Here is a 24,805-nt window from a genome sequence, read left to right as displayed (position 1 = left end):
TCAGAAAATGAACGCAATGCCTCCTTGCTGGATTAAAAATGGAAACAGTACATTTTAAAACAGAAATAGTCAAAAGATCAGTGAATAATAAGTCATTTTAAACATAGGCCTTTATTTTAAAACTCACCATTTTTGGATAAGCGTGCCTACGTCATTAAAATGAGGCCGACAACGCACTCTGCGGATATACCATGAATAGTTTATACAACCATATCACATATAAACAAACAATCTGCAAAAACAAACCTTTTCCATTATTAAAAAACAATTAAAATGAAGTGTATTTGGACTCCGATCACTAGACTACGGCTAGCTGGTATGATTTCCAATCAAGCCTATTGATTTCTATATTTAAAAATGCTCTAGGGCGAGTCACAAGCGCATGGGGGTGCGGTTACTCCAGCAGTTGAAAACACCCGCTTGAATGGCCCTGATGTTGCAGGGATGGGTATGTATTGTCAGGGGAATCTTCCTTTATTTGGCCTACCTTCCTCCATCCAGCGATTGTAGAATATCCCGCAGAAAGTTACTTTTTCTCAGTAGCGCCTTTCTATGCTCCCGGTGACTGTGGCTAGCAAAGGAATGCTCCACCTAATTCATTAACCGCAAAAAAACTTTACTATCAATAATATTTATTGATCTCATATCTTTCTCTACCTGACAAATCTCGTGTCATGCTCTGCCTGTTGTTGATTACTATTATTTCTAACGAACATCGATGTAATGGTCGTTTGAGAGGACGAACCCCTAACCAAGGCAATATAAAGTTTCTTTGTCAAATACAATAATGAATCGTTGTCGTTGTGTAATTTTGACACACAGTATTTCTAGTGAACTAAATCAAAATGATCACAAGCTACGCTTATTTTTGCTCGCTTAATCTTTCATTGGATTATACCGCTTTATATTATTCAGAGCCCCCCTCCACCAACTAGTTACATAGCGTTCGCAAGTAACACTAAACTGATATTCCCTACGTCGATAAAATAAAAGGCCGTTGCTCAAATTCTTATCGACAATTAAACAATCTTTGATTAATCATTAACAACCCTCGTTCGGAGACAGGGGTTCGGCATCTCATTCTGGGTGGAACAGTATTCGTCTCGGTCTGCACCGTGAACCCAAACACACATACGAATTAATGTATTAAAAAAAGACATTACGAGTGATTGCGAGTACATTTATAGCCATGGTTACTGAATGCTTGAGCCACCGTGTGGTACTTCCGTCAGCTAATGGTTACTGTGCTATTACTATTATGGGGGTGTATTCATTTCACAAACAACGCGCTTCGGTTGCAAAGCATTTCTTTATTGCAGCACACGGAACTAAACAGGGAGCGACCCACCTTTTTAAAAAAATTGCAATTCATTCATAATTGTTATGTATTCTGTTTCACTGGGCAAAACAAGCCGAGCGGTCCCACACTGCATTTCGGCATGACTACATGTTACGATATACCCTACATCTAATTTAGACTGGTGCTGGAGCTGATTAAACAACAGAAATGCAGAATAGCCAGTATAATCTTATTATAGGAGTGCATCTGTAGACCCCTTTGGGGCACCTCCCCCTCCCCCCAAACACACGGAATGCCCTAGTCAGAGGACACACTCAGCCACCATCCCATTGGCCAAAAGTCACTCAGCCACCATCCCATGGGCCAAACGTGCCAAGGGGGAGAGAGGGCGACTGGTACTCTGTCTGTAGCTTGGGGGAGTTGTGACTTCCCATTCCCCACCCTCCCTGCGAACTTGTGCGTGCCAGACAGAGAGTGTGTGTTGGCCAACACTTGTGTGGACAGTGTGCATGTACCCATGTGTTTATATTATGAGGAGGGTAGGGCATCCCCCTGGTACTCTTTGAGGGGAGGTGCATATAGGTGGTTCCGACGTAGTGCCGGGTTGTCGCGACTTCCACTCCGGTTCTGTCCGAACCTGAAACCCCAAAAGGGGGGTCGATTGTGTGCTGCTGGCAGTAGACTGTCATCTCAGTATATCACAATATGTCCATCTGTGCGCATGTTTTTCTATTCTGTCTGTGTTTTGTAGTTATAAACCTTTACAAATGGGCTCCAGCCATTGTTTTTAATCCCCCCCCCACCAAACATCTTTTGATCATAATCATCTTTTCATAAGGAAGGGTGTGTCTCATGATGATACTGATGGCCAGAAAAAATCTAACATTTCCTCTTCAGCTTCTTCCATACCCTAAGCTGTAACTTCTCCTGCCACCTTTCTTCCATCTCTAAATGCTTCCCGGGGGCTCATCGTCAAGCTCTTCTCTTACCATCGTTTCGCCCAAAAAAAAAAAACGCTTGTGACCCAGTTCAGTCAAGCTGTCTTGGCGCATAACACTCTCCTGCCTTCATCCACATTTTGTGTTCTCTGCTGCTCGCCTCCTCAGCGAGGGAGCGCCTCTGCGTGCCAGCCATTAATAATTGAACATTTCATTTTGCGACTGTGAGAGACGAGGAAGAGAAGGATGAAGGGGGCCAGTGCATGGGGGAGGTGGGGGTAGGGGGGGGGTATACAAGGCGGAAGCGTCGGGAGAGAGGGAGGGGGAGGGAGGGGGACGGTAGAGGGGATCCTGGCTGCGTCAGTGTGCTGTACTCTGCCTCATTAGTTCCAGAATGAAGGTGTGGAGATGGGGGACGAGAGACATTGTTCTTAGTGATGAGAAACCTTTAGCGTATACTGTTCCTCTCTCTCTCTCATCCTCCATGTGTGTGCGTGTGTGCACGCTCACATGCAGTACATGCATTTGCTTTAACCCGTCCAGCCTTTCTCCAAGAGAGTTTTACACCCACCTTTGGTGTTCCCTCCGTGCCATCGATTCATTTCTGGTGGACCACCTCTCACTACCCTGCCCCAGTGGGACCCACTCAACGCTCTGACCAACACGTACAGGCAACTGGCCGGTTAGCCTGTGGTGTCATGTAGAATTGTGGCTCGTCGCTAACGTGTGCAGATCTCTCCCGGGACTGCAGAGCACCAATAAAGCTCAGAAGATGGTCAATGCTGTGTGGAGTGTGAACTGGTGTAAAGGTGCTGCTCCCATAGAAATCTACAGTTAGTATTTGGAGTGATATCATGGCGGTGTTAGCGTTTACGGCTTTCGCGCAGGAACATGTAATCTGGTGTAACTGTTGTGTCATGCCGAACTGCTCATCTCCAAACTAAAGGCAGTGTTGTACAGTTGTCCTTTTTTTTTTTTTTTTATCTGTCTGTTTGTCACATTACTGTAGTAACAACAGTTTCAGCAACCTATGAAATTGTCTCATCTAGATATTGCTTTGAAATTGAGAAAATGAACAGTTAAGATTTTTCAAAAAAATTAACTTCTCCAATTCACCATCCTGGTCTGGGCAAGGGAGTCTGTCGCAAGAATTCTTGGAAGTTTTGCAATGTTCTGTCTGGGTATAAAACCTCTCAGATAGCCCTGCCTGCTCTGTAGTTACTGGAGGACTGAAATGTTTAAATTGGGAGGTTAAATGGGGAGGAGCTCACATTTGTCCTGTTTATCATATGTTCCACTGTAGTCATATGAGACACAGTAACACCTACTCATTCAAGGGTATTTCTTTATATTTACTTGAAGGCATCAAAACTATGAAATAACGCATGGCGTGATGTAGAATCCAAAAAGGTGTTAAATAAAACAAAATACATTTTGTATTGTGGGTTCTTCAAAGACATCCTTTCATACGTCTTATTTAATAGTAAAAGTTAAAATAAAGAGATACCCATGAATTAGTAGGTGTCCAAATATATATATTTATTTTTTATACAGTAAAAAGGCAAGAAATGTACTCTTTAATGTACATTTATTGTCTTCATGTCCCTTGAACTAAATCCCACTGTGTGGTAGTCAAATTGAAATGTGTGTGTCTGTGTTGTAATTTGTCTCTACTGATATTTCTTTCTAGGTCTGTGCTTCATTATAACAGTTTTATCAATGGGAACCCTTACATTATATAACTTGTTGTTGGACTATTGTATCGTACCCGATTTAGCTAATGTACTGTAATCCTGTCTACTTTAAATAAACTGCAAACCTAAGAGTATCATCTCTGGAAATGTCAGCGCGGCAGTTTTGATTCGGAATCTAGACGTGCGCGTGTGTCATCCACTCTGCTGGAATGACTTGACAGTAAGCAGAACTGTTTAGGGTCAGCGTGGGTTTAGTTCATCTTTCATGTTGTAGCACACTGTCTCTGTTTACACTTGGGTGTTGGCGGTTTTAAATGAGTGATTCACCGGTTCAATTCTCTCCTCTCTCTCTCTCTCTCTCTTAGCCCGGACGATGTCGGAAGCTGTTGGTACATACTACTTTCCGGGTCTGTCTTCATCAAGGAGTCCATGTTCCTACCAAGGAGCAGGTAAGAATAACAGAAACAGTGGGGAACGTGTTTAATCGGCTAGTTTGTGATCACGTTTTGTACTTGACGCTGTCTCACGTGTCAGTAAGGCTACGTATTCCTTTGTCCAAAGACTTTTAGTGTAGTGTAAATTCTGAATTTCTTTGGCACCGAACTGAAATGTAAGTCTCGGTCATTCAAGGGTGTGATCAAGTACGTGTGATTCACTTTTTGGACTGTGGCCTTGTTAAGACAATGCGATGAAACCGTGTGAAAGAAAAATAAGCGCAGTGACTTCAGAATCTGGGTGCTAATTCTTTCACCCATACCTCTGGGTTAGTTGCAGTCAGACACAAGTCCTGGGCCAGTTCTTAGACTGCTGATCCCTGCACTCCAATTCAACCTTTTAGTTTTTCCAAGGTGAAAGTGTGTCTCGGTGCTGAAGGGATTTGGGGATATTGGCAGATTAGACTTAAACGCTTTATGGCCAACCAGTAGAAGCTGTCTGAAAATGTTTACTAAGCGTGTGTCTCCGGCAGGCTAGGAACCCCTCAGACGTGCAGGAGAAACGTGTCCAGTCTATGCCAAGCTGCATGGTTTCTATCACCTTTATTCGCTGCGTTTCCAAAAATTTGGAATTTGATTTTTATACTGTAATGGTATAGTTTGGCTGCTGGTAGATAAACAAATGTTCCTTTATTTTGTCATTTACCTTTAACTGGATTAAATAGTACTGTACATTGACACAATCACATTACCTATGCAGTCTTTACAAGAAATTAAGGTAAAGGTGCTGTACGGATGTAATTTTGTGCTTGGTCTCCCAGCAATGTGGTCCAGCAAGCCTTGGACATACTCTCCATGACGGCCAAAACACTGCTGCGATGACCACAATAAAATTTATTCCCAAATAGTTCAATCCTTTATCAGTGTGATTGTAAGCCTCTGGAAATCACAGCACAATAAGTAATCACGGTGGTTATCATGTGTCCTTCATTGCCATCGCTAGGGGAACAGCCAGCCAATCAGAGCGCTTGAGCACTTCATTAAGCCGGTCCTTAAACACGATGCTGGTGCGGGCAGCTTGTGGCCTGAGTGGGGCAGATTGTTCTAGATGTAAGGAACGTGAATGCGCCAGTGACGGGATTTCTTGGGGCTTTTAAAGACAAGCTGGAATTCACTTTGGGGTGGGTGTTTTAATGAATCAGGGAACGGGCCCACACTCTTCATTTCTACACCACCCCTCAGACAGTGTTCGACTTCATCCCGTTATTGAGAAATTACAATCTTCAGTTTGTCTTTTTGGTTTAAGATAAGCATGAACAAAACATGGAATTCTACTTTGTCTTCATTCGTTACGTTTCATGTAGATACTGTGTTTTAATCTTTGGCTTGTACCAATGCCTGGGGTTGGGCTTAGTGTACCTGTGTCAAATCTTTCATGCCGTTGAAATGTAGCCTTTTACTTATCTATCATCATTGTTATAATATTATAGTAATAAATAATACATGCTGATACTCTTTTCTGTGTCGTGCCTAAGAACAGCCCTTAGCTGTGTTATGTTAGCCAAATACCAGGTGACACTTCTCTTTCTATTTGTCATCCCTCCCCTTTATTATAACAATTTCTCTGAACCTGACAAATCACTGCATTTCCAGTGAAATAAATTGATCTTAGAGCACTGCCTTCTGTAATCCTGAGCACAGCTGTTAGTCAGCTGTTCTTAGCAAAAACGTCCCATATTTCAGGGAATACCAACATTATTGGCGCATAGAGCCTCCTACTTTTGTCCCAAATGGCTGCATATATTCTAACCAAGGGCCTATGTAGAACCTTGCGTGTAATCTTTGTACTTGCACTGCACTTTTTTTGTGGATGTGGTCAAATGTGGAAGTTGTGGTCAACTTTGCAACCAAGATAAGTTCCTGACGAGATCCTGCTCTGCTTTTGTCTGATGATTGCTGTACAATGACACGTCTGTGATGGAGGGAAGGACTCACATTTTGATGTTATGGGATTTTCAACCAATAAGATTATATATATATCTTTTTTTACTAATTTAGGGAATGTTTTCAGAAGTACATTGTTTTTGCGGTCACTTGATCTGCATAACTATTAAACCTTTTTCTCTCTCATTTTAACCAGTATAAAACCTGTGTTTGTGGGTGAAAGACAGTAAAGACCGAACCAATACCGTATGCCACAATATACTCTGGCATCACAATGGTGAACTTTACAATGCTTTTAGATTCTTGAGCCTAGCACCTCGTAGGGTTCATGTGTAACATCTTCAGGGTGTGTAGGGAATAACAGTCCCTCTAACTCCCAACACCCCACGCCTGGCCAAACTCCTGGCCTGTCCTCTCTCAGCTCTGCAGGAAGTTAGCAGTGCTTTGGAATGTTGGCTGGAATTCACTCAGCGTAGCCAGAAAAAAAGGCAGAGTCGGAATGTTCCACACACCCCCTGACACATTCAGTCACTCAAACCCCACTACGAGGGTGTCAATGCACGCAGAGCGAAATGCTGCGATTGAACAGTACTTCTCCAACTGGATATACTCTTGTGGGACGAGTTAAATATTGAGGAAGTGTTTAAAGGGGGGATACTATCACGTGACAAGACTTCAGTCCGCCAAATAGTTTGGAACCGAAGGGTGCGTATGAAACAAACTTTTCTTAACTTTCAAGCGTTGGGAGAGACTGTGAGAGCATGTTTTCTCTAGAACTAACCGCACACAGTAGCTCAGTATTAGGTTGTTGCCGAAATGTTGACTTTACTCCAACAAGGAAGCTGTTATCTATAAAATGCTGATTTGTTTGAAGAATGTCAGGAATGTGAGGTATGTCTCTGTTTATTTTGGTATTGTTAGGACTCACACTGAGTCCCTAGTTCAGTGGGGCGATGTGTTGGATGTAGATGTTTATAGAGAGAGTTGGTTCTAGAAGGTTTCACATCTAAGAATTTCACCACCAATGTAACCCCATGTTTTCTTTTGAGGGCCTGGGGAAAGTTTAGGGTCCGAGTATCCATTAAAAGCAATGCATTCTACCCTATAGTAGTGTTGTTCAGTCATTGTGCAAGTCATATTGTGGGAAGCAAAAGTCATGTGCCTTGTCACTTGTGAATTCTCTGCTGCAATGTCAGCTGCTATTTGCAGTTCAAGCAGGCTAATGTGTGCCTGAATGCTTTCTGTTGGTGTTAGACAGGCAAAAAGTAATCACGCTCTTTGATGCACTCTAACTCGTCTCTTCGGCCTTTGGCGGCTTGTACTAGGAGGGTGTCAAACAACTGATAACGTTCAGAAGCTGTTTGTTGGATGTATTTTAAATATCAGGATCGCCAAGGAAAATATGAATATAATTGTACTAATTAGAATAATCAAACTATTTAAAATGCCCATCCCTAATTCCCACCACTTGGCTTCAAGACCCAAAAGTTTCATAACAGTTTAATTTCTGACCCGCTTAGGGGCTTTTAAAAAAAACATTCCCGTCTCCCCTCCCTCTCTGGCTCCTGGTTTAATGGCTTATCTGAGTATGGAGACCTCACTGCGGGTCTCTCACAGTCCGCCACAGGGGATTTGACATGGTTCATCCACACAGAGAATCTCAAAGGGGCTTGGGGCCCATAAACGGTGGGAGGGGGCTGCGATGAGCGTACAATGGCATGCAGTGACAATTCATACACCCACGCCGTTATGGAACGCGGGAACGTAGGCCATGTGAGCAGGAGAGATGGAATTCCTTTGTCACCTACACACCAAGGGCCATGAAAAGACTTGTAGCCATAGGGCTCTGGCATGCCGGGAATTTTTAATGATAGCCAGAGCAAACGATTCGTCTATCATATCCATACAAGTACACACTTGTAGTCCGATTGATACATTGCCAGTCACTGTTCTCACACTGAGGCCACATCTTGCATACACGACTGTTAGGGGCCGTACATGTTTGGAAAACCACTTGAAAATATTTGCCATTATCGGGAAATATGTTTTACAGAGGTTTGGACCACGCAGTGATTTTGCAGTAGAATTTACATGTTCAATGTCGGTCTGTTCATAAAATACCACAAGTTACAGAATTCAGAGAGACTCTCAAAAAAAGAAAAGTATAGTTAGCCAGCCAGAAGTACCCAGTTAGTCTACTGGGATGATGTTTACAAAACCTGCCGAGGGGAGGGACTGGCCAAATCATGAAATATCGTCTCCACAGAATTGTATTTTAAAAGAAAAATGTTGATACCTTGTACATCTAGAAATAAATCTGCCTATCGGAACATAACTGGAAGAAACCCAATGGCTCTATCAGTCAAGGACAACTACACACAAATTGACTTAGCATGATTGGTATAAGGTGGAGGCTTTGTGAATTGAAATAAAATGACTTGATGAATATTGTTAGATCTCCCTCACCCTTCGGTCCACACAGACTGATTTGTGTGTTTTGTTTGTTGTGCAAAAACGTTCTGCGCCATTATTTGTAAAACAGATCTCAGTACCCTAGAAATCTCTCAGACCTGATTACAAAACACCTAAAGTTCCCCCAGCGGTGTAAGCCTTAGCTCATTTGTAAATAACACTTTACCACATCACATGATGTACAAGTTATAGGTTGTGAAAATATTTTTAGCATTTGAAGATAAGCTATAAAATGACATTTGAGTACTTAAGGAAAGGATCCTAAATTAAAATAATTGATTCCGCGCACCATTTGGTGGTCTCCTGTTATGGGTTTATGTGTGTGTGTGTTTTAGGTCTAAAAGTTGACTCACATGGACCTTTTGCCGGTCCCCATGAGGCAAAAGTCCATTTCCAGCTCAGGGTTTAAGTTTAGGGCCAAACTTACAATTCTTTTTAGACTTAGAATTGGGGTTTCTTTAAGGTCCAGGTGTTGTTGGTTAAGTTTTTGGTTAGGGTTAGGCATTACATCTAGGTAAAGTTTAGGCATAAATGTTAATTTATTGAGGTTAGGGTTAGGTTTAGATTAGGGTTATGTGTTCATTGGTCTGTGTGTTCATCAACGTGTTCATTGGTCTGTTCATTGAATATCACAAGTTCCAGAATTCATTGCAAAAGGTAGATACTGCCTTCCTAACAAAATAAACCCTTTATTTTCGAAACTCCAAAGTCGATCATGCTCTTGGGGTGTAGTGTGTCTGGCTTTGCTAATTACAAGCACGCGTAATAAGTAACTATGACAACAGATCATACGGGGTAAACATCACGTTTGCCTTTATCCTGCTTATACGACGTCAACAAACACTGTGTTACAGATGGGAGTCCATTAAGCCTCAGCTAAGTCAGTCTCATGACCAGTCTGGTCAAACGGTAATGATTAACATTACCCCACACGGCACAAATAGCCACGCCTATACGTCCTACTTTTACAACACACTTGACTGAGGTCTGCTTTTTAAACAGTTGCCATTCATCAAATGCATTCTTGGATTCCTAAGTACTAGTGTTGAGGATTAATGGGAATAAACAAGTATGTGAACGAGTCATTGAGTGGGTTCCAAATCATTTATGGAGAAAGGCATTGTGGGAGAGACACATTTTTGTCATGCTAGCGAGTGTAATATAGCTTGTTAAAGAAGGGTGCTAGTAGGCCGATTTCCCCGGGGGCGAACACCCGTAGACGCCAAATCAGACCGTGGCTGCACTCGCCTCGGGCCTCGGGTTCTAAATCATTTAAGTTATGCCACCTCTTCGAGCGGACTGGATGATGGATGGGCATACTGCGCCACTGTCCTTGGTGCAGTTTACCGTGGTGCTCACAGATGTTCTCCTATGAGCCCTGACACTATGGGTTGAATAGGGAAAAGTTAGCCTAGCGCCTTGACCTCAGAACATCAAAGGATAGTTCTAATCTTGTGTAATCCCAGTTCTGTGTACCAAGCGCTAGATTTTTCTGGTTTTCTTTGCGGTTCCATCTTGAAATCTCACATTGGATATTAAACTCTAGTTTAAACCGAACAAAAGAATGGTGTGGTTGTATACTTGTCATTATAAATATTACTATAAATAGAATGCATATGTATTTTTTATAACAATATATGAAATCCAAGATAGACATTAATTAAAGTATACATAAAAAACATTTTCAAAAAGTTATTTCTTCTTGCCATCTCAATATATTAATACCATTTTCGATGACATAAAAAATAATTTGAATATTGTATTAATGTTATTAATTCTTATGTCACATCATGTTTTTAAGAGCAAATATACAGTTTCTTCCCTTAGAGGGAGAGGGATAAAGAAATGTGTTTACATATTTGCTTGGGTTTTAAATATGAGTTTAGGAAAACATTGCTTGGTAAGTTTCCAGCATACAATCTTTGAATTGTGTGGTTTCAGTGGACAGTTAATTTAAGGTTTGATTAGATTGGATTAAAGATGCTCCTAGTAGAATGTTTAGTCAATCTGATACTTATTCAAATGCCTTGGCAGCCCACTGGTTGTGAAATGGCAAGAAAGGTTACTTGATATTTTGCAAAGCATAGAGAAAAACCTATCCCAAACTTGTGGATACTTTCCCAGACCGCTTTGTATTTATTCTGTAACTACAGTTGATCTTGAAAAAGAAAAAAAAAAAGTGGTTAAAACTGTTTGGTCGTATTATGGTGTTGATGATTTTGGAAATGCATTACAAGGGAGCCATTGTGTCTAAACTTTGGGTCTGAATGCATCAGACCACGCCTGCATTCTTTATTCAACCGGTCCTTATTTTTATTTTATTTATTTATTTAACTATTCATAATTTCCATGGCTCCCGCCCCATTTAGAGACCTTTTGGTTTCTCCACTTGAGTGTTCCACAGCCCTTCTCACAGGAGAACACACATAGTAGATGGCCTGTGATGTCATCAAGTGGACTTTTCCACTTGTGGTGTATTTTTAGTCAGAGGCTCCTTCTCCAACTTCTAGGCGGGACTGTGGAGTAAAGGTTCATCTGTCCTGTCCCCGGGACAGGAAAAACCCCACTTTCACATTGAATCTCACCGATAACCAGCGAAAAGCATTGTTGGGAGCTGGTTCTCCACTGCCCTAAAAATGTCTGTTTTCTCTCTGTCCTACGCTCTTTCTCCAGTTTCGGCAAGCGTTCGGCCGGGAGCCTGAGACGTGGATGTGAGTGCATCGTTCTGGAACCTTCCGAGATGATTGTGGTGAGTCCCGCCTCCCTTGCCAACGATACCACAGCTGCGTCATGGGCAGAAGCCCACCGCAGACTGTAATGGGACGGGCGGGGGGGGGGGGGGGTTAACGAGGACATGATTTAGCAAAGACCTATAGCAGGTCTTAGGAGTAACATTACACCCAATTCAGATGTGCGGACACATATTCAGGTATTCCTGTTGGATGTCTATTTTCCATTTGTTTGTCTGTACGACTTGCTCCATTACCAACTGCTGTCTAATCACTTTGCATTTGCATACTTCAGTCTAACAAATATAATTAAGTGCCACTGTTATTTCCAACATTCAGCCTCTGCTGTCGTGGGCAACTGTTGGTTGTTAATGTAGAATTTGACCCAGTTGTGTGGTGTAATCAAATGTTGGCGCAGGCCTCTAGAAAACCCCGATCCATCAACCTTCAGCAGGATGTACATGTAGCTGAACAATGCAATCTGCAGTCGAACAGGAAGCCTTGGAGACCGGCTCCATCTGAAAGCCTATTGTCATTTTCTTTCTCTCTTGGCACGGACGCACGCACGCACGCGCACACACACACACACACACACACACACACCAGGCATAATCATGCACAGACACGTAATCACACACAGACACACAATCAGACTTCTGGCATGGCCCTCAGAGATGATGGGAGCAACAAGCACCCTGTAATTACTGGGGGACTTCTTTGGGGGGGCTATGATACAGAGACCCCAGCAGCCCCCTCTGTCCTGCTCCCAGGCTCCAAAACATACTAGCAAGCACACTTAATGACTGGCATGCATGCACGCACGCACACACACAAACCAATCCACAAACGTAAAAATATATACGTGCGCGCGTACACATCCAGTATATATGAGGTGATACTTTGATGTCGTCTCTGCTCTTGTCTCACACACTTCCAACAAGGCTCCACTGTGGTTGCCATGGCAGCAGTTAGTTCTGCAGAGAGAGAGGGAGAGAACGGGAGGTAGAGAGAGAACGAACAGGAGGTAGAGAGAGAACGAACGGGAGGTAGAGAGAGAACGGGAGGTAGAGATGGAGGTAGAGAGGCCGTGAGAAAGAGAGAGAGAGAGAGAGAGACTTGAGGTGGGGCAGCAGATAAAGGAAGTGAGAGGAAGAGAGAGGTTTGAAGTGTAATCCCATAGCTGAGTGCTGTGAAATGTGAAGCTGCAGTGAAGAAGCTGTTGAGGGAGGAGACTGTGCCGACTGTAAAACTCCTTCATGTGTCATTCAGCACCAGGCCAATGTTATTAGACTACTACTGCAATATGATCGTATGACCATTTAACAACACATTCAATGTTATTAGACTACTACTGCATATGATTGTATGCCATGTAACAACACATCAGTGTTATTAGACTACTACTGCATATGATCGTATGACCATTTAACAACACATTCAATGTTATTAGACTACTAACTGCATATGATCGTATGACCATGTAACAACACATTCAGTGTTATTAGACTACTACTGCATATGATCGTATGACCATGTAACAACACATTCAATGTTATTAGACTACTACTGCATATGATCGTATGACCATGTAACAACACATTCAGTGTTATTAGACTACTACTGCATATGATCGTATGACCATGTAACAACACATTCAGTGTTATTAGACTACTACTGCATATGATCGTATGACCATGTAACAACACATTCAGTGTTATTAGACTACTACTGCATATGATCGTATGACCATGTAACAACACATTCAATGTTATTAGACTACTACTGCATATGATCGTATGACCATGTAACAACACATTCAATGTTATTAGACTACTACTGCATATGATTGTATGACCATGTAACAACACATTCAGTGTTATTAGACTACTACTGCATATGATCGTATGACCATGTAACAACACATTCAGTGTTATTAGACTACTACTGCATATGATCGTATGACCATGTAACAACACATTCAGTGTTATTAGACTACTACTGCATATGATCGTATGACCATGTAACAACACATTCAGTGTTATTAGACTACTACTGCATACCATAGTCATAGAACGATCAACACATTCATATTCCTTCAAGTTAGCAGTGGAAAAAGTGTCTGCCGTATTTTAGCTTTGGACTTTTTCTCCTACATGGTTGTATTCATTTTATTGGCCAGTCCCTCTGTGAGGCAGGGCACCACCTGGCTGGCTGATTGACTGGTCTCCTGTTGCTGGACCTGCAGAATTAAGCCGTCTGGCACGAAAGACAACTGGCTACTTGACTAAATGACTGATTGTCTCCCTCCCTCTCTCAAATTCCTCCCATCTTTCTGTTTGTCTCCCTCCCTCTCTCGAATTCCTCCCGTCTTTCTGTTTGTCTCCCTCCCTCTCTCCGTCAGTCTCTTGGTCCCGTCCTCTTTCTGCTTGAACCTCTTTCTCACATCTCGTTTGTCTCTGTCTCACACACACACACACACACACACACACACAGGCTCCTCTATCCCTCTCTCTCTCTTCGTATTCCTTCTCTTGAAATTGTGAGCACTCCCTTTGACGTGTGAGAGGAGGGTTCAGGACGGCCGCAGCCCACACACACACAAACACACACACACACACACACACTGTTATTTTTACGCAGTGAGAGGGGCGGGAAAAGGAAGAGGAGGAGGGCAGCGATGAAAAGGGAAAGTCACTCCTCTCTCTCCTCCTACCCCATGTGCCCAGGTGGACTATATGAAAGAAAATGAGGAGTACTTCCAGCGACAAGCTTCGCACCGACAGTCCCGCCGGAGGTTCCGCAAAATCAACCAGAAGGGCGAGCGGCAGACCATCATCGACACGGTTGACCCGTACCCCACGGGCAAGCCGCCGGTAGCCAGGGGATACCACACGGTGAGTCACCACCGAGCTACCTTCCGTCGTTTCCTTAGTTACTAGACTGCTGGGTGTTGCTGGACGACCGCGTGTCTCCGGCAGAGGGAGCATAAAGCTGGTGGAGTTTTGAGTTTCTGTCTGGGCTGAGCTTAGCCTTTCCCGTGTCTTGCCCTGCCCCTGTCTCTGTGTCGGCCTGTGTCTCTGTGTCGGCCTGTGTCTCTGTGTCGGCCTGTGTCTCTGTGTCGGCCTGTGTCTCTGTGTCGGCCTGTGTCTCTGTGTCGGCCTGTGTCTCTGTGTCGGCCTGTGTCTCTGTGTCGGCCTGTGTCTCTGTGTCGGCCTGTGTCAGCATGGGTTCCTGTGTCACCCTGTGTTCCTGTGTCAGCTTCAGTCACTCTGAGCCTTAGTCTGTTGAACACTTTCCTGTGTTTCCTGTTAGTTAGTGGGTTGCTGGTGGTTTGGGATGCTCTTCAGGGTCTGTGTCTTTCTACTGTACCCTGAAGTTGGTTGTTGTCATGGTTGCATGTGGGCTGGTTGGCCTCATTTCACCCTTCAACTGTCCAACTGTTCTTCTCCCCTTCTGGTTCCTCCTGTTACTTTCTGATTCCTCCTGGTACTTTCTGATTCCTCCTGGTACTTTCTGGTTCCTCCTGGTACTTTCTGGTTCCTCCTGGTACTTTCTGATTCCTCCTAGTACTTTCTGGTTCCTCCTGGTACAGATTATACCTTTGCTGCTAGACCTATACCCTCTCTGTTTGACCTTAATAGAGAGACTATTCCTTCACCTCAGTGAATAGGCTTTTTGCTGCTTTGTAGACTTGTTTCCCTCTAGAATTAGTGCCTTTGTAGACTTGTTTCCCTCTAGAATTAGTGCCTTGCCTCAACATCAGTCCCCTTAACGTTCAGTTCTTTTTGACCCTGTTACCCCATGTGGGATATTCTGTGTTCTGTTACTGTGAAACTGGTTACTGGTTGGTTGTTGTTGGAAACAGGCTTGATTGAGTCCCCCACCAGGGGCTGATGTGGATGGTAATTATAGAGCTGGTCAGATCCTCCAGTGAAATCCGCAGCAGCAGGAGGAGGAGGAGAAGAGAGCAGTCAGTGTGGAGGAGAGAACAGGGACCCTTTTCACCATGTGGTTCCAAAGCTACCCCCCCCCCGCCCCCCCCGCCCCCATCCCAGCATGTGTGGAGACATTTGAGAGAGGCAGTCCTCAGTCCAACGAGGTGTCCACGTCAGTGCCTGAGAGGGGTCCCAAAGTGTCTTCCCTTCACGGGGACCCAAAGTGTCTTCCCTTCACGGGGACCCAGTGAGCGTAATCAAGTGTGCCCTTGAATGTAGTGAATGAGGTTCATATTGTTGTTCGTGGGAACCATTTTAAGTGCACGAAACGTTCCCCGTGCCGTTCACTGTAATAATGCAATCCCATACCCAGCGTTGTTTTTCCGCTCACCACTGTTCTGCCCCGTTTCGTTCCGTTTCTCCCATTCCTGCCATTCCCAAGGGATGGCGTCATGAGGAGTACCACAGCTCGTTTGGAATAATCTGGGTCAGCCATACGAAGCAGAAACGCACAAGATGTCATCCACCCACCCGCCAAAAGACACCCCCTAATTTTAGCTGTTTCCGGTTTTAACATAAAAGGACACTGAACTTTCTCAGGGCCCGACAACGCTTATCACGCAGTCCTAGTTCTCTTCAGAGCCCCCTTGAGAAGAACAAGTGGTCTGTCACCTTAACCCGCAGTTTCATGAGGCCCATGGTGGAGTAGAATGCTCTGGAGGGATGTGTGCAGAGAGGGAGAGACTTCTGTGGTGACTATACTGCCACCGCTGAGCTCACAGGGGGAAAGCTACATTTTGTGAGATGCTAAGCTGACATTTAGCACGCTAATCTCCCGCCTTTTGAATGCCGAGCTGTACTGTTTTTTTTTTTTTTTTCGCCTAGAGAACCCTGAGGCGAATTTATGGTTGAAAACTGAACCAGGTAGAAACTTTTGACGGGGAGAAGCCAAAGTTTCTGGTTGTCTTCGTCATTCACATTTAAGTCCCTTATAATCTGACTTGCTAGACATTCGGAATACGGTTATGTATTGTGTATTGTAATGACAAACGGGATATTCCCGTTTTACTGCAATAATTGTTTCAGTCTTCCTGTGATGACATCGGGTCTGACTTCCGCAGTCGTTTTCTTCCTTTTTGGTAGGGAGGGTCTTTAAACTGTCGGGTTTTCCAGCAGTGCTCCTGTCACTATTGGTGGCTCAGAGATAGTACAGAGCACGTGGACCTGATTACGTGGAAAAGGCCCAATATCTGCGACGTTCTACAAAATGATTACAGACGTGTCTGTCCGGTGGCACGCTAACCTAGAACTGGTTTGCTCTTTGGGATGTCTTGTTCTCTGTGCAGCCCAATGTCCTCGCAACATACTCCCATGGGCAAGGCACAAATATATATTTGTATAAAGAATTTTAAAACCACTTGCTACAGAAGAATTTAACCCAGAAGTCCCAGAAAAATACTATGCTGGTTCTCCACAAAATGAAAAGCATTGAAGCTTGGCTGTCAGATCTGGCTAATGCTATCAGCTACTGAAACAGTAGCTATGCTTAAAGACAGTTGCCAAATGAAAACCCAGTTGAACAGCCTCTAAAAGGACGTCAGAACCCCCATGGTGGGTCGGACTCACTGTAATCCCTGCAGCCAACGCTGTCAGACACCTTGGAATGAACAAGACTCTGCCTGCACACGTTCTGATGAAGACCATGCTGTCTGACTCAGAATGGTCCCTTAGCCTGTCTGTTTTTTGATCATTTTTCTTCGTCTCTGTCTCTTCCTCGCACCCCTACTGTCTCCCCCCCCCCCTCGCTCGCTCTCTCTCTTCCCCCTCGCTCGCTCTCTCTCTTCCCCCTCGCTCGCTCTCTCTCTTCCCCCTCGCTCGCTCGCTCTCTCTCTTCCCCCTCGCTCGCTCTCTCTCTCTCTTCCCCCTCGCTCGCTCTCTCTCTCTCTTCCCCCTCGCTCGCTCTCTCTCTCTCTTCCCCCTCGCTCGCTCTCTCTCTCTCTCCCCCCTCGCTCGCTCTCTCTCTCTCTTCCCCCTCGCTCGCTCTCTCTCTCTCTTCCCCCTCGCTCGCTCTCTCTCTCTCTTCCCCCTCGCTCGCTCTCTCTCTCTCTTCCCCCTCGCTCGCTCTCTTCCCCCTCGCTCGCTCTCTTCCCCCTCGCTCGCTCTCTCACTCTCCCTCTCTCCCCCATCTTGCTCTCTCACTCTCTCTCTCTCCCCCATCTTGCTCTCTCACTCTCTCTCTCTCTCTCTCTCATTGCTCACTCTCCTCTCTCACACTTTGCTATTCCCTGATATAGTGACATTTGAAGTTATGTCCATCAAAAGAATCTGGTAAGAACTCTAATCTCTGGGAAAGTGTTTTTCTGTCTCTCTTTGTCATCTCTTTCTCCCTCTTTCCATCCACCTGATCATGGAGTAATCCTCCTCTTTGGGTTCTGCACGAAGGCCGCCAAGGTCTTGTCGGGGCCCTGAGCAGCTGTTCCCTAATTACAGGGCTGGAATGAACGCGGCCAGAGACATCCTCCGCGAATCAATGCCCCTCAGTTCAGCCTCCCCGCTCGCCCACTTCCCTTCATCCAACCACACGTCGGCTCATTTGCGTCCATGATTGTTGTTAATTGTTTCAATATACATTCAAAACTCCCAAGAGGGACCCAAGTTATCGCCTTTAATGATGATTCCAAACCGTTTTGCATTTTTCTTCATAGTGTGTGTGTGGGTGTGTGTTGAGGGCTTGAGACTTTCTTGTTGCCATGGACCCTTTATGTCTTAACAGGTTTGTTTCGCACCCTCCTCAGCTGTCATGCCCACACTCAGATTGGGAGTATTTGGAGCGATCAATAATCTACTCTATTTGTTAATAATAAATACCAATATACATGTTGGTGTGTTTCTCCTGGTAACCCAACTGACCCAGACTTATGCTTTTTTATCAGTGTCTGAGGCTTTGGGCCTGATCTTCTGTCTTCATTCCTGAGTGACTTGTTTAATAACGGCCATCTTACTCTCTGCTTCTTTTTCTTTCCACGCCTTTCATTTCATCCTGATCGCTCCCAGGAATGCATAAAAGCTCAGGTACTGTAACTATTAACACACTGTGCGTGTGTTTGTGCGTGCGTGTGTGTGTCCGTGCATGCGTGTGTGTGTGTGCGCTAACCTGTGCTCTGTAGCTGTCGGTGCCAGTGCTATTTGTGTTTGTATGTGTGTATTTCTCAGTCTCTTGCTTTCACGTCGTAGTCTTTAGATATACCTTTTCTTAGTCTTTAGACATCCCTTTTCATTTCATGGTGTCTGGAATGACAGATATTTTCTTACCTACGCCCCTGACAAGAGGAGAAAATCTTGCGTGCCAAACAATGGCTTTTCCTCTAGCTATATTGTCGGGATTTGAAAGGGTAAAGCAATTGTTCAATCGTGATTCACAATTTTACATCAAAAAGTAAGTCTAATCCGCACTGAAGTGTTGCATTAACCATTAAACATAACAAAAGCAAAGTAGGTTCAGCCAAGGAATTTTAAGAGGGAATGGAATCAGTGATGTGAGCGTGAAAACAATGATTTCCGAAGCGCTTAAGGACAAAAAAAAACGGAGATAATGAGTGCAATTTAGCTGATGGAGGAACAGTTAATCTCAACCGTTAAGTAATGTTACAGAGATTTTCAAGAGTAAAAAACCAGAAGGCAATACTACAGGTTTTTGTTCTACTCTTACTTTATATTTAGGGTTGGAATACAAAGGCTTGAGTCACTCCAAACCAATAATAGAGTTATTTCTGACAAACACATTTGTCCAGTGCTTTGTCCAAAATAATCAGTACTTAGGTTGGTTGTGTGTATGTATTAGTTTAAAAGAAAAATGTATTTCTGTGTTCCAACATTGCTGCAGTCAAACCATTATGAGTAGCCTTCAATACGGTTTTATTACAAAGCAATGTTTAAAAAAAAAAAAAAATTAGGTACTCTTCAATTGTGAGAGACGGAATCTAAAACAAAAATCCACAAAATCACAATTTTAAATAATTAATTTACATTTTATTGCATGACATAAGTATTTGATCAACTACCAACCAGTAAGAATTCCGGCTCTCACAGACCTGTTAGTTTTTCTTTAAGAACTCCTCCTGTTCCCCACTCATTACCTGTATTAACTGCACCTGTTTGACCTCATTGCCTGTATAAAAGACACCTGTCCACAAATTCAATCAAACAGACTCCAACCTCTCCACAATGGCCAGAGAGCTGTGAAAGGAATAAAATCAGGGATAAAATTGTAGACCTGCACAAGGCTGGGATGGGCTACAGAACAATAGGCAAGCAGCTGGGTGAGAAGGCAACAACTGTTGGTGCAATTATTAGAAAATGGAAGAAGTTCAAGATGATGGTCAATCTCCCTCGGTCTGGGGCTCCATGCAAGATCTCACCTCGTGGGGCATCAATGATCATGAGGAAGGTGAGGGATCAGCCCAGAACTACAGGGCAGGACCTGGTCAATGACCTAAAGAGAGCTGGGACCACAGTCTCAAAGAAAACCATTAGTAACTCACTACGCCGTCATGGATTAAAATCCTGCAGCGCACGCAAGGTCCCCCTGCTTAAGCCAGAGCATGTCCAGGCCCATCTGAGGTTTGCCAATGACCATCTGGATGATCCAGAGGAGGAATGGGAGAAGGTCATGTGGTCTGATGAGACAAAAATAGAGCTTTTTGGTCTAAACTCCACTCGCCGTGTTTGGAGGAAGAAGAAGGATGAGTACAACCCCAAGAACACCATCCCAACTGTGAAGCATGGCAGTGGAAACATCATTCTTTGGGGATGCTTTTCTGAAAGTCCGTTTTGCCAGGCGACAGTGTGTGCAAACCTGGTCAAGAACTACAGGAAACGTATGATCTCTGTAATTGCAAACAGAGGGTTCTGTACCAAATATTAAGTTCTGCTTTTCTGATGTATCAAATTCTTATGTCATGCAATAAAATGCTAATTAATTACTTAAAAATCATACAATGTGATTTTCGGGATTTCTGTTTTAGATTCTGTCACTCACAGTTGAAGAGTACCTATGATAAAAATTACAGTCTTCTACATGCTTTGTAAGTGGGAAAACCTGCAAAATTGGCAGTGTATCAAATACTGGTTCTCCCCACTGTATATGTTTTTTTAAGTTTCTCTCATCACTGGACTTACTGCTTTAGATGAAAACTCACTATTTAAATCCTTCATCAGATACTTCAAATGTATCACATCCTGTTGAGCTCCTGGATACTGCTGTCTCAGAACCAAACTATATGACACAGAGGGGAAAGAAATATGAATGTTATATGACTGTTCATTTCAGACCAGGGCAAAAGTGAGCGAGAAAGAGCAAGAGTGAGACAAACCTGTCAGACAGACGTGCCCGTGAAAAAAACTGGTCCTATTTTTAGAGCTGTCCTTTGTGACTGCCTGTTCTGCTGTGCCTAGGTTCAGCTGTTGCAAGGATACAAAAGCCTCAGGTTTAAATGTAAACTGTCACAAAAACCTGCTTCTATAATGACCATCTGGGGAGGAAAATGCTTCTCTTTCTTTCCTCTTCTCTATTTTCCCCTTCTCTCTTTTGGTTATGCTCCTCTTTTTGGCTAAGCAAGTGACAGAACATGAGGAGAGGAAAGGCTTTCAAATGTTTGTAGTTCCCATGTTACGCGTCTGTGGACAGTTGCATACTGATTTTCCAAGAAACAGGGTGGATGTATTGCCAGGAACCTCACAACGTTATGTAATCTCCATGATTAGCCGCCGCTGCCATGTGTGTTGAGATTCGATTTTAGTGTCATTTGATGTTGCAAACACCATTGTTTCCTGCAGAAGGACGAGAGCCACGAGAAAGCAAGCTCCGATCAGTCATGGAGATTTAGATGTTTCTTTTTTGGGTGCAGGTGCAGCCAACCAGCGCAGAAAGAATCATACAACATTGCTGGTATTGTATCAAAAGCAAATGTCACAACATGTGACGTACCATAGTCCCGCCCCCCCCCCCCCCTCCATCACACACTTCTATTGGCGTTTGATGAGTCGGAGGCGCTGCGTGAAGTGAGATGGGCTGTTTTGGGATGGTCTGTAACATTTGACCTGTATATACAACTATGACGACCCCTCACTGGCCCTGTTTTACGGTCACCAGCGGGTGATGACACCGTGGCTGGCCGATTGTCATGTGCCTGACTGGAACAGTGGGTGTACTTCTCCCTCTGGTTGGTTTCTTGTGTATTTCCCCAAAGGTTTTTGACCTTTCGTAGTAATCCTTTAACTGGAAGCTGCCTGTGTACTCCTAAACGCCTTACTGAATCGGCCCGCCGGTCGGCCGGTCACTCAGATTGTCACATGCTGTATCACCTTTTTTGCCTCAAAGATGAAGTGCAGATGTAATGGTCAGGAGGACGACTTTGTGTTTACCATGTAGGGTCGTTTTATGCTGGGTTAAACACCTTAACTCTGTCGGTCTTTTTTCTAATTCCATGCACATTTATTGTTGTGCACTTTTACATTTCCCAATAGCTGTCAAACATGCTAACCTGCTAACTTGCCCGTCATCTTGGGAGGTGTCTGGGACTATTGTTCTAGAAATATCCTAGTGGTCCCCCCTTTCCTGGTTTCTTTAGGAAATCCTCTTCAAATCCCGCAAGGACAGGAAATGTGCCCCGCCAACATATAGGGACGTGTGCCAAGCACCAGCACAATACGCTGATACTTCTTGAACCGGCACATGTGGCGTGGGAACCGCACTGTCAGGGAAGAGGCGTGAGCCCCTTGTGCCCCCGCCACAGGATGTGGGCCCCCGAGGAGCAGGCGGTAGCCATGTATTAGCTGCCCTGACCCCTTATTGATATGCAGAATCTGCGTTTTAACAAGACTGGGGACTGTCCTTTGCGCATGCTGATTAGCTCAGGTAGGTGTGAAGGTGATCGGCTGTAGGAAAGGCACCGTCAATGTCGTTTGTGGTAATGAGGTGGCATCCAGTTCTGTTGCTTTAGTTGGTTTTGAATGTGGTTAGCTTGTTGACTAGCTTATCCAATTGTTTTAGTTGAAATAAGCAGCCATGTTGCTAAGTGGGACCGTAGACATACAGCCCGCTACACTAGGACTAGTCCTATGTGCAAATGTCCGGCCTGTTGCGGATGTTATTCTGTGATAAGAGCATTTATATTGGTTAACCTTTGAATTATCCAGGTCTGGCGAGCTGTTAGCATTTGATGGGTACTTATTGACTTGTAGAAAAGATATACAGTATCTCACAAAAGTGAATTCACCCTTCACATTTTGGCAAATATTTGATTATAACTTTTCATGTGACAACACAGAAGAAATGACACTTTGCTACAATGTAAAGTAGTGAGTGTACATCTTGTATAACAGTGTAAATTTGCTGTCCACTCAAAATAACTGAACATCCATCCAACATCCAGCTCCGTGATGTCGTCATGGAGGAGTGGAAGAGGACTCCAGTGACAACCTGTGAAGCTCTTGTGAACTCCACGCCCAAGAGGGTAGAGGCAGTGCTGGAAAATAATGGTGGCCACACAAAATGTTGACATTTTGGACAAAATGTTGACAATTTGGACATTTTGGACAAAATTTGGACAATTTGGACATTTTCTTACTTTTGTTGCCAGCGGTTTAGACATTGATGTGTGTTGAGTTATTTTGAGGGGTCAGCAAAATTTACTTTACATTGTAGCAAATTGTCATTTCTTCAGTGTTGTCACATGAAAAGATTTAATCAAATATTTACAAAAATGTCAGGGGTGTACTCACTTTTGAGATACTGTACTGGATGGTTTTTCAGCAGACACTAACCTTGTCTTGGCACTGATATGTGGTTAATGTACTGGCTGAATGAGTAGGTCCTTGTAAATGTGCTTTTTGTGAGAGATGCACACAAACCCTTGTTAGTTCCATGGAAATTAATGGCGTTTTATTAAGCAAGCAAATATATTCATATAAGGCAAGATGTGTCTGTTAATCAGTTTTTTTTCTCTCCTCCAAATTTTCTTTTGTTCCTCAGTATTTACATTGTTGTTGTTGAAAGGTTTAATGCTTCATTGGAAAGAGCCTCTTTGAAGGACCCTGCCTTTTGACGTTTCTGACTACAGTTCATGCCTGTCAATATCTCCACACATATGTGTGCATGTGAGCCCGCTTCTATCTCCTCACCATGGTAATGAGCTTTTTACCACCCTAATGCTGTTTCATTGGCAGCCAGAAGCAGCACGTGACCGCGCCCTTTTGGGAGACAGACGTCCAGCCGTGGCAGTTGGCGGCCAACATTACAGGCGTCTGATGCCGAACGGTTTGCTACAGGCCTCCTCAATTAAATCTGAATGCATTAATGTTATGCTCTACTAGCATTGTCACATCAGTGTCACAATCAACTAAAATCAATGCACTCCTGCCTTTTCCTTTGCATTTAAACGGAGATGGTTCAGCAGAATGTCAAACCCATAGCTTCATTGTTGCCAGGGAAGTATTGAAGCTTGAGTGTTGTCCCCAGACGCACCCAACCCCCCCCCCCCACCCCCGTTGCCGTGGCCACAGTCATGTAATGATATAATGAGTTCCCCGGTCCCCCTGACGATTCATGCCAACCACGCTAATGACACAGTCTTCAGCACCAGAAGCACCTGAGCTTGTTGTGGTACTGCATTACATCATCACTGTGGGGGCAGGGGGTGGCGTGTGTGAAAGGGATGATGTCAAAGTGGGTCTTCTCAAGTCCCAGTGGTTGGCTCGAGGTCGGCCATTTGTAAATACAACCTCTGCTTCCGAGGCATTGTCCCTTTAATATAAAAGCTGTGTTCTGTCTGTGTCTCGTAGCGTGGTAGCTGTGTTCTGTCTATGTCTCGTAGCGTGGTAGCTGTGTTCTGTCTATGTCTCGTTACGTGGTAGCTGTGTTCTGTCTATGTCTCGTTACGTGGTAGCTGTGTTCTGTCTATGTCTCGTTACGTGGTAGCTGTGTTCTGTCTATGTCTCGTTGTGTGGTAGCTGTGTTCTGTCTGTCTCGTTGTGTGGTAGCTGTGTTCTGTCTATGTCTCGTAGCGTGGTGACTGTGTTATGTCTCGTAGCGTGGTGACTGTGTTATGTCTCGTAGCGTGGTGGCTGTGTTTTGTCTCGTAGCGTGGTGGCTGTGTTTTGTCTCGTAGCGTGGTGGCTGTGTTTTGTCTCGTAGCGTGGTGGCTGTGTTTTGTCTCGTAGCGTGGTGGCTGTGTTTTGTCTCGTAGCGTGGTGGCTGTGTTTTGTCTCGTAGCGTGGTGGCTGTGTTCTGTCTATGTCTCATAGCGTGATAGCTGTGTTCTGTCTTTGTCTCGTTACGTGGTAGCTGTGTTTTGTCTGTC

At 44.1% G+C, this 24,805-nt stretch overlaps 1 protein-coding gene across 11 annotated transcripts in view; it reads left to right on the top strand.

The window, feature by feature from the left end:
* The window catches only part of rapgef2 (Rap guanine nucleotide exchange factor (GEF) 2), a 96,872-nt gene that overhangs the window by 35,375 nt on the left and 36,692 nt on the right, over positions 1-24,805 (top strand). For 8 of the 11 annotated variants that reach the window (XM_034291784.1, XM_034291778.1, XM_034291779.1 and 5 more), the window contains exons 4-7: positions 4,298-4,381; positions 11,456-11,531; positions 14,238-14,405; positions 18,501-18,518. In XM_034291784.1, the coding sequence (XP_034147675.1) occupies positions 4,298-4,381; positions 11,456-11,531; positions 14,238-14,405; positions 18,501-18,518 (346 nt within the window). The remainder of the gene's footprint in view (positions 1-4,297; positions 4,382-11,455; positions 11,532-14,237; positions 14,406-18,500; positions 18,519-24,805) is intronic. The other 3 variants (XM_034291785.1, XM_034291783.1, XM_034291780.1) reach the window with 1 other exon arrangement.

This window comes from Esox lucius, chromosome 4 (assembly GCF_011004845.1).
Source record: "Esox lucius isolate fEsoLuc1 chromosome 4, fEsoLuc1.pri, whole genome shotgun sequence".
NCBI lineage: Eukaryota > Metazoa > Chordata > Actinopteri > Esociformes > Esocidae > Esox > Esox lucius.
The sequence above is the reverse complement of the archived record's forward strand: the minus strand, read 5'-3'. Positions and strand labels throughout refer to the sequence as shown.